At 36.7% G+C, this 10,844-nt stretch overlaps 1 protein-coding gene across 2 annotated transcripts in view; it reads left to right on the plus strand.

Annotated features, from left to right (window-relative positions):
- Positions 1-10,844, plus strand: part of fes (FES proto-oncogene, tyrosine kinase) — a 35,599-nt gene that overhangs the window by 18,106 nt on the left and 6,649 nt on the right. For both annotated transcript variants that reach the window (XM_015373857.1, XM_015373848.1), the window contains 6 exons: positions 4,161-4,370; positions 4,702-4,824; positions 6,100-6,153; positions 7,403-7,521; positions 7,594-7,688; positions 7,774-7,897. In XM_015373857.1, coding sequence (XP_015229343.1) covers positions 4,161-4,370; positions 4,702-4,824; positions 6,100-6,153; positions 7,403-7,521; positions 7,594-7,688; positions 7,774-7,897 — 725 coding nt within the window. The remainder of the gene's footprint in view (positions 1-4,160; positions 4,371-4,701; positions 4,825-6,099; positions 6,154-7,402; positions 7,522-7,593; positions 7,689-7,773; positions 7,898-10,844) is intronic.

Here is a 10,844-nt window from a genome sequence, read left to right on the forward strand (position 1 = left end):
ACACACAGCTGAAATCTCTTATTTAACTGAATTATTGCACAAGTTCAAACATCACTGGAAACCAAAAAAGGTAGTCTAAAAAGCAGAGTTATCATGAAAAGTAGTGAAATAAACCTTTTTTGGTAACAACTTAAAACATAAGCACCTCATTATTTTTTTTGCAGTTGTTTCATGCTTTCTTATTTCTTTATTTACATACAAACTGTTGAGGAACCGTTAGCCAAGTGCAGTCAATTCCTTACCAAAGATCAGCCGCTAATCACATTATATTTAAGGGGAAACTATTAGTCAAAACCTGGTGATCAATACATAAATATGAGACTAAAAAAAAGCTTTATCAGCTTACCTGACCCTTACCAAAGAACTTATTTAGACAAACCAGGCCTATTTATATAATTTTTGTAGCAAGACGATTCAAAGTGCTGTACATAAAAAAGTAACATTTAATTATAACATTTAACAATTAATTATAATAAAATGAAATAAAGTTGGACAAAAACTAAATTAAAAGTGTTTCGATAGCTCAGTCAAAGGCCACTCTACACAAATTCTTTCTGTCTTGCATTAGCAGAGAGATTTTTACAACGATCCCACCAGGGGCCCAGGTTTATCCTGGAAAATTATCCTATTATGACAGTTACCACTAGGGCCCAGTCTGTAGTAGAGAGAAGATATTTAAAGGTCCTGATTTTGAGGATATAGATGAGGAGGTGGAGGGGCTCTGTGGCTTTTGGAAGATATTGGTTTCATAGAGAGGCTTGGGCCATGGGAAGTTTTGGGATAGTTACTTAAAAATGTAACTAGGTATAGTGTCATGTTACTTACTCCCAGAAAGTAACAGCTTAATCAAAGTCATTTTTTATTTGATATGACTTTTGTAGTTTCATATGACTTTTCTGTTATGCGAAAAATGAAATACAACTGGAGGTTCAATTTTCCAAAATAGTGTGTCTCATACTAATAAATTAAATAAGTCATTGATTCATCAAAAGGACTACATATCTGAAAATATATACCTATCTGAACTACTGTCTGTGATGGGGCAAGGCAACCAAGATACTTAATTGACACATATTTATATCAATGGGATTATGTTTAAAATAAAAGAAAGAATGAAGCAACTTGAAATGTATGCACATTAACATGCTTCAACTGGCTATAAAATAGTAATAAAGCTGAAATATGTGCTTTAAAGGAATTTATTAAAAATTAGATACATTTTCTGATTAAATTAAACAGTCATTGTTAAAAAAAAACACAAAACCATTTACACTGCCTTACAGTACAGCCAGGTATAACAACAAAAAGGAGCATTCTGTACTACGCAAGGCAATTCCTTATAACGGTAGTAAAGAAGTAAAAGGAAGGTATTGCTAAAATAAGGCAGCCAGTGTTAAGTCAGTGTTGCTGATGGTGAGATGTTATAAGGAGTTTTATTAGATCAAAGCTGCTTGTAACTAATGTGTATTAAGTCTATGTTCCTGAATATAATAAGCAAATCCCTGTTTTGAAATGCTGTTTCTGCACTGGAACGCTTCTTGCCTGCATCTGATAGCAGGTCTATGAAAAGTTGTTTTTCTTGATCAAGTTGAAATAACATACTGTGTTAGATTGCAACTGATGTAATGGGATTATCAATATGTTTAAATAATTAGATTAGCCTACTACTTCTAATACTACCATCACTGAGCATTGGGGAGGGCAGGGGGGTTACAGAGAAGAAGCAGGGGTTGGGTCTCAATCTTAAAAACGTCTAACATGACGTTAGTGAAATCCAGTAAAGCAAAATCTGGGTTTGGTGGATCTAGAGGAGAGTTTGGTGTGGTCTGAGTCAGCATCTGGGGGGAGGGAGGTTTAACAAGGGGGTCCACTTTGTTCTTGTTGTAGTTAACGAGGAGACCAGCTTTGATTAGCTCTCTGAGCCATCTGTCTGGTTACGGCTGTCTTGCCTGCAGCAGGCTGTGTCGGGCTTAACACTTGTTTTCTTTTTCATGAGCTCTGCTCAAGGTTGAGACTGCTGGTGGAGGATTCAGAGAATAAAACAGATTAGATGTGAGGTGATTTTATCCAAACTTGAAAAAATATCTTTTCACTCAGAAAATATTAAACTTGCCATTGGAGATCTTAGATGTTAAGGTCTGTTAAGGAATACCTTAAAATTTGTATCTCTAACTTTATTCAGCAGATGCATAAAATTCTCCTTCAATTCTTTTGATATTTTTTAGATGTTGTCGCGGCTCCAAAGTGTATGATGAGTTTTTCTTGGGTTGGACACTCTTCTGTGACTGCCAGAATAATTTATGAGAAATCATACATCGTACATTGTTCGTGTTTGATTAAAAAAACATGAAAATATCTAATAATGGAAAAATAAAACATACACCTCAATAAATTTTGTTAGGAGATTGGGGGAAGAAGTCATAGCGGCACCTTAGTTATAACATTCTAGCAAGAAGGAGAACAAAAAGTTCTAGTCGGCTTGCTCTGATCTCACAGAGGTGTTCTAATGTTTTAAACCTTTCTTCAGCAGAAGATGTCATAAAACAGATATGCATGAAGGAGAGAGTAAGATTGATGCTTGGGAGCAGATACTAGCTGGAGTTCTGTGGAAAGGGGAAACAAAAAAAATCCTGATAGGAGGCAAATAGGTAGAGGAGATCTAGAGAGACCTAGCTGAAGTTGCATATACTTCACAGTGGACATTGTTATGGACAGTAAAATGATTTCGCACACACTAAGTAAAACATGCGGTAGCCAGTTCTTTAAAAATGCTGATTTTATCCTCAATGTTAACAACCAATATAGCCAATCTAATATTTAACCTTGCATTGAGACAGCCAGTATATATTTTCAATTAACAGATCCCTCAGAAAGAAAGTTGAAATAATGCTATTTCCTTGGGGTCACTGTTATTGGAAGCTTAAGTTCAACATTTACGTATTTTATTTTCCAATATGTAACTTAACAGAATTACCCTTGTTGGAAAGTATGTCTGAAACTGTAGATGTTTATTTTACAGGCCCTGGCAGCAGGGAAAACTACAGAAACTGCACAAAATAAAGTGAAAAATTTAGTGCAGAATAAAAATGAGAATTTCATGCCCTCTGCCAGATGGAACTGGTTCAGCCTGTCCATAACTGAATCTTTTTTTTTTTTTTTTGGAGGAAGTGCGATTCGTTTGAGACAACCATGACTTGGCTCAATTTAAGGGAATCTAAAATTAATCAAATCCCAGTTCTGCAGGAGGGGCCTCCAGTGTAAAACTTTGCCCAGTTTGTGTTGTGGTGCCATTGTCTGAATGCGGTTGTAACTGAAGTGACACAAACATATATCGTATTCTCCTATATTGTTAACATCCATTGTTAATGCCAGACTTATCTTAACAAAAAGAGAAAACATTTAAATCTGTTATTAATTTATTTGTGTTGTTTTTTAATCAGATTTGAGTCATTTCATAAAGTGTTTTTCTATTTATTATCAAACTTTTTTCAGCACATAAAAATACCTACATCACTGGTTAAAGTTTTTATTTAAGTACGACTAAACCACATTTGTCCCAGATGAGTTTAATGTCCTTCATCTTTTGGTCTTACCTGAGTGCATATAGACTGCAGGGCCTGTTTTTGACTCCCCCACCCTCTCGCTATACAACAAACAATAAATTATTCTGTAGAAACTGTCAGAGTTTCAGAGGATGTCCTCTGGGTTTAACGTGCTCTGACAGCACGTTACACGGACATTTTAAGGTCAACTGCTTTCAGAGTTCTACCTGACCCAAATTCAACTTTACCTGACATGCAGCAACTTTACAAAATGGTGAAAATCTAAATATTTTACTTATAAAAATTACTGTGCAGTGGATATTTTGGTCATCTGAGGACATGATGATATCTAATGTGCTGCGCTTAAAGTATTACATGCAGTTTCTATATGAAATGCTCCATTTCTATTTTATATCACCCAACAGGAATACTGTATATGATAGAGCACTCAGGCTTTCAACTTTTAAAGACTCTTTTCTGAATTGTCTTCACATATTTTATTCACAATCTGTGTAAAAAAACAAAAAACAAAAGTTTGTCCTCTACCTATTTCTATTTTATAAAATTTCCTGCCAACTTCAATTAGGATCCACTTTTCTTCCCTCCGCATGCTTCCAGGTTCTCCCAGTCCTCTCTGCCGTGCAAGAAGTGGACCGTCCGCTTCCTCAGCAAGACTGGTACCATGGAGCCATTCCCCGACTGGAAGTCCAGCAGCTGCTCCAGAATGATGGAGACTTTCTAGTGAGACAGAGTCAGGAAAAACAGGTTTATGTCATCTCTGTGCAATGGGAAGGATCATGCAAGCACTTCCTCATTCAGAACACGGATGTGAGTTAACCTTTGAAAAGGCACTGTATGTGTTTCAGTTTCTTACATCATTCCAGCCACAATTAAAACTCCCACATGAAAGCACATGAAAAACATTTTTCTTTCATTCTTTTGATTCATGAAAATAATAGAATTATTTATTGTTATTGTTATTTTCCCATTCTGGTTGATTTATCTTTAAACTAAAAACTAATTAGGTATAACAGCATATCAGTTAATTAATCTAACAATCAAAGAATGTTCTCATAACCTTTTTTCTTGTCTGAACAGTTTTTCTTCTTGTTTGCCCAATGGCTCACCTCTTTCAACCCTTTTCCATGTGTGTCAGTAGAATTTGTATCGTCTGGATGGAGAAGGCTTCACCAGCATCCCAAAGCTTATCCATCACCTGCATTCGTCACGCCTGCCTGTCACCAAAAAGTCGGAGGCTGTCCTAAAGAAACCTATAGTGAAAGTAAACCTCAGCCTCACTCACACACCAACAGAAATGCATATATTTTACAAATAATAAAAGTTTATACTCTTTATTTTAGTGCACACATAATCATTTACAACTTCTCTCACCTATCAACTATATTCCTGATTATGATTCTCATTCGTTGCTGAAGATTCTCAGTCATCCAGGTCATAGTCATTCCAAAAAAGTTTAACAACAATCCACTGGACTTTGTTTCCATGTTTGAAGACGTTTCACTTCCCATTCATGAAGCTTTTTCAATTCAAAATGATAGAATTAGCGTTGAGTTTGAGGCTTTATAGAGTGGACCAAAAACAAAGCCTTGTTTTGGCTCAGAAAACATGCAAATTGAACCTGACGAACAGGTATGCCCCTTAGGAATGGGCAGTCGCTTGGTTTCTTTGTTAACCTGCAATACTCGATATCTGTCTATGTCTCTGAAAGGGGGGTCGTTAGGGGGAATTGTTGGCGTGGGTGCAAAGGCGAGACGTTCTGTTCCCCTGTAAAGGGGTTTGTTGGTTGCGATGATAGTGGAAAGGAATCAACTCTATTGCTGCATTGTAGGGTCTTGAAACCTGAAATCTGAGTCCACCCCCTCAATTTAAGGTTGTTTTTTCTTTCTTATCATAAATGGCTTCCTTCACATATGTGTCATCCACATATCTAAACCAGTGGCTTGGTGGTGTTCCTCTGAAGGTGCCCAAAGCTCTCTTTTCCATTTCTTCCATGTAAAGATTGGCTAGAATGGATGGGAAGTGAAACGTCTTCAAACTTGGAAACAAAGTCCAGTTGATTTTTATTTTTATTTTTTTACTTTTTTGGAATGACTCTGACAAATTTTCCGAGCTATGACACAAACAGTGTTGAGTCCTCATCCCTCAGGTTTGGGTGTAAATAACCTTAAATTTAAGTTTGCAATAGTTTTATTATCCTAAATCAAAATATTTTCACAGGTTTCTTTGGGAGGTGAATTCATTCTAAATACTTGTTTTTCCACTTACTGGCATAGATTATATCTTTACTTTGTTTTGCCAACAAGAAGTTTTTTCCTTAGAAAACAATCAGTTTTCTGCCATTCATCCATGTTTCATTACATTTGAGATTTTTATGTTTTGCGAAGATTTGCTCTTAAAAGTACAGAGTTGTAACCAACATAGACTTAAGATATAAGATAAGATATACATCAGTCATTTTTCGGCCTCTTTCTAACCTGCTGCCGTCAAAGTTTAAAACAGCTTATCCGTGTCTACCTTTGGCTTCTAACCCCTGCAGGACAAATGGGTGCTGGAACATGACGACATTATCTTGGGACCTCTCATTGGAAAGGCGGGTACATCTCATATCTACCAGCAAGATATATTTTAGTGATGTGACTAAATGCTGTTATATGCTTTTATTTCCGTTGACTGCAATATATTCCAGAGAAGGTCATAGACAAAAAAAAAAAAAAAACAAGCTTTCTCATCGCTACTTGGTATACAGGTGCATCTCCCCTGAGGTTTTTATTTCAAAATACCTGTTTTTTTTTAGCTCCTGCCGTTGCAGCTTAGACATGTCAGTTTTAGGTCACTGGAAATATCTTTTAAATTTTAGTTTAGTTAAGGAGTAACATTTCTAAACAGCAGGAAGAGTAATAATGTTGACTGCCTTCACTTAAACTGCTTTAGGGGGGGATCGCCACAGTGGTCCCACTTAATTATATTTGATGGCTACAGGTCAGCATCACTGCTGGGTATAAAATGTACACCACAGGGAGGCTGCGGAAAAGTTAACTCATCTGTGAGACATAGCCTTCCAGCATTTTTTGCAGTTTAAAAGAAAACTTTCATTGCTGTGTATGAGAGGAATCTATTATCTGGCCTATGTTAGGTACTAAATATTAATGAATTTAGACAATCTGAATAAATCTAAGGCTAAATCAGTGGGGGTTAAGAATCAGTTTGAATATTCAATTTTCATTTTAATTACGTGAGTAACTTTAATAAAGCATGATTGGGTTACATATATATACTATCATTATTCTTTATATTTACACACAAACTATTGCATGAGGCTATGGAGTCTAAGATGCAGCTTTTGGATTCAGTTTCAACAATATGAAACCACAGCATTTAGTCTCCTAAAGTCACCAGTTTTAAGTTTTGTTGGAATAAGGTGTGATGCAACATACGTAATGTGCTGCTGCAGTCAGTTTCAATATTAGTTTATATTTTGTTTATGTTGCACAACATCCCAGCTCTTGTAAGAACTCAATACATGGTTCAAAAGGTTTGTCCCTAGTTAGTAGTGCAGAAAAAAACAGCTTAAAACCTGTATTGTTCTGCAAAAATACTTTAATTGATAACATCCCAGAAAGCTGAATTCTTTAATAATTTCAGTGTTTGGACCTTTAAAATTTGAGGAAAAAGGAGAAAGCAGAATGTAAACAATCGACAGAATGTCACCAAGAACATAAAGATTTGCAGGTCATTAAACAAATACAGTAAATGCAACAAAAGAGCCCAGATAAAAATCAAGAAATTGATCGAGACAAAGCTTGAATAAGTATATTAAAAGTTTAAATATGGCATTGCAGGGAAACTTTGGAGAAGTGTACAGCGGCCGTTTACGTGCAGATAATACTCCTGTAGCTGTGAAATCCTGCAAAGAGAACCTGGCTCCAGAACATAAGAGCAAGTTCCTGATGGAAGCCAGGTCAGTGCATGTCCAGACACATAAGGATATTAATGAACAGCTCAGCCACTTGGATGCTCATGTGCTCTGCAGGATCCTGAAGCAGTATAACCATCCAAACATTGTAAAATTAATCGGAGTCTGCACACAGAAACAACCAATCTACATCATCATGGAGCTCATTTCGGGTAAACACCATAACTACATGTTCCACCCGCTTTACCCAGCCATATCATTCAATGTATTTAATCTCTGTTTTCTAAACATCTCTAGGTGGGGATTTTCTCACCTTCCTGCGGACTGAGGGTCACAGTTTGACAGCTAAAATGTTGGTCAAAATGACTGAAAATGTTGCTGCGGGAATGGAGTACCTGGAGAGTAAGAAGTGCATCCACAGGTTGGTCGTGATGAGCTTCGGGGATTAAAAAAAATTAACCCACCGAATCCACTTTATACTTTTGCTTTTATTTTTGCACATTTTTTTGTAAAGGAAAAACCAGCAAGGAAATTAAAACAAGACAAAAATTTTAGAAAAGTAGCACAAAGATATTGAATTCACTGATGAGGAAGAATTTAAAGCAATAACTTATTTTAGCCACAAAGGAATCTTGTTCCTCTCAATATACATTAATAGTAAAACAAGTGTTTATACAGTTGCGTCATCCATAAAAAACTGACATGCATTCAAAATACAAAGTTTTATCCTTAAAAATGTCTTTAGTTGATTGAAACACTGTTGCTAAAGGCAAAAACATCAAAGTCTGAAGGATTTGATGCTGAATCAAAAGGTAGTGGAATGGTAAACATGTAGCATCTGGTATGCTTTTATACAACCTCTGTGAACATTTAACAGATTTAGACATTTTTTTCAGGCAGATGAAGCAAAAATCTTGCTGTAACTGTTCAATTATAAAGCATATTCTGTAAAGTCATTGAGGTTATATTTTTTACTTTCTACAGTTCTGGCTTTCATTTTGTGGTAACTATCTGTCATTTTCTTCTCTGCAAAGTAATTTAGTCTGACTGTGTTGGTTAAAGTTCCTGTAGGGTTAGCAAGAAACTTGAGGATTGGAGTGTTATCCATAACTGTTGCATGTTTCATCGATTTTTTTTTTTTTAAAGATCAGAAAGTCTTCCAGCAACATAACACCCTGAAACCATCTCCAGTGCTGGTTTCCCACTGTGGGAGGCTGCTTTTATCTGACAACAAACACATGCAGTGGTGTTTGAACCAGGGATCTAATTTAGACTCCGTTCCAGCCATAATCATCACATTGCAGTTATTATTCTCTTTTATTTTTTATAAAGTGGTTCATATTGCAAATGTATGATGTGCAAGAACCATCTTGCCTGAGATGATGCAAACTGCAATATCAGGAATAAATAGTTGAGTTGAGCTGAGCCTGAGAGAAACTCAGCCTTTGTAGGGGAAATTAGTCTGAGCTGCCTGCTGCAGTGAAGGTCAGATTGGGGGGAACCAGAGTGAGGGCCATCTTTCCTCAAACTCTAGATGATACGTCAGGTTTATCTTTTATGTCCTACAACTGAATCTAATTTTGTTTCCTATTGAAATTGTATATTTGATTTACTTGTATTCATCCAGATAAAATCTCCTATTGTATGACTGGAAGAGAGACCTTCACTGCGGTTTGACTCAGGAAGTATTTAAATCTAAAGTTGCTCTGATCAGGCTTTTATAACAGTCATCTCTCATTTTTCTTATTATAGATCAGAGCAGCAGATTTTAGTTTTGGTTTATCATAATATTCTCTCTAAAGAAAATGATGCATATAAGCTCATCATGTTTTAATGTTTAAGGGCTAATTATGTCAAACTTAAATCAAAACCAGACTTTTCCTGTTTTTAGGGTCTGATTCACACAATTACAGTATTTGTTTGCTTAATGCCAGTATAATAAAGAGGTAGGAAAAATGATACAGATTGCCTTTAAACTGCTCAGTTTATGTCAAACATTTGGGAATCCTTCCACAAGCTTCTCATTAATTTGATTGAATTTTGGCTCTTTTCTTATTGAGAGAAATGGTGTATTTGTCTGTGTTTAACTCCCACTTCCCACAAATATTCTACCACAGTCCAATACATAGACGATTCTGTTCTAAAGTTAGTTAAATCCTTTGTAAATGTCTTAGGTGGTTGCTTCAACATTTCCTTATAATAATCTTAGCTAATGATGCCATCTTGTAAAGTAAAATTGTAAAGTTCACCACTCCTGTACCACAATGCTACCAGCCCTGTTCTTCCCAGCTGGGATGCTATTGAAATTAAGATGATTGTCTCTTGGTGCATTTTCTTTTGGAAGAATGGCTTTTTCCTCTCTGAGTGACCTCTTAAATGTACTGGTATTATGGAGGATTTCATTTTTTAAAGCAGTCCTGCCCTCTCTGCTTTAAAAAAAATGCACATGCACAACCCTGTAACCGCTCCCTAGAGGGGACGCCTATTAAACACGTGTGAGAGCATGCACAAGCCCATTTCTCCTCGTGCATGCTCTGTTTAAAAGTTACTGTGCTCCTAACTCATACAAGCTTACTGTGGTCGAACGTTCGCCCTAACCCCTAAATCCCTCAATCACTATATAGAGCAGGGACTATATAGTGGACTTTATAGAAAACTCAGTTTACCTACCGTTTGAACAGATGATCAATACTTTTTGCTCCCCGTCGGTAATGTAACTCCTCCTTCAACGCCTGCGCCATCTTTGCTATTAGTGCCTATTCAGCCTATGGCGACCGTGGGCCGCTGTGACAGCAAAGCCCATAATGCTTTGCAAAGAGAGCTCTCAGCGCAAAGCATTTTGGGATATATCTGCCTCTTCTGAGGCCTTTCTTTTCTTCTCATACACTTCGTAGATACTTTTTCTCTTACGTCGCTCTGTTATTTTCAAAGAACCGCAGTGAGTGGGGAGTGGTGGCCTAGTGTTCAGGGCATAGAGCTTGGAATCCTGAGGTTCTGAGTTCAAGGCCCACTCCCACAAACCGCCACTCTGGCTCTCTGAGCAAAGCAGTTAACCCCACACTGCTCCTCGGGCGCCGCATAGTGGAAGTCCACTGCTCCCTGAGGGGATGAGTTAAATGAAGAAGCAAATTTCTCCAATGTGAGATCAATACATCAATTATTTTTTAGGTCTGCGGATCAACTATTTTTTTATTATTTTCATTTTTTGAGAAAGGTGAGTGTTGTGATTTTATGTTAAATTCTATTCCCAGCCAGCTGGGAATTTATTTTTCTGGTACTTTAAGATGTTTATTGCCCCCCCCCCCTCTGTAGGGGAGGTAAAATATCGTATTTAATCAGATATTATTTCAGCTGTTATATATTGTTTA

The sequence above is a fragment of the Cyprinodon variegatus genome, unplaced genomic scaffold, assembly GCF_000732505.1.
Source record: "Cyprinodon variegatus isolate N-32 unplaced genomic scaffold, C_variegatus-1.0 Scaffold5, whole genome shotgun sequence".
NCBI classification, from domain to species: domain Eukaryota; kingdom Metazoa; phylum Chordata; class Actinopteri; order Cyprinodontiformes; family Cyprinodontidae; genus Cyprinodon; species Cyprinodon variegatus.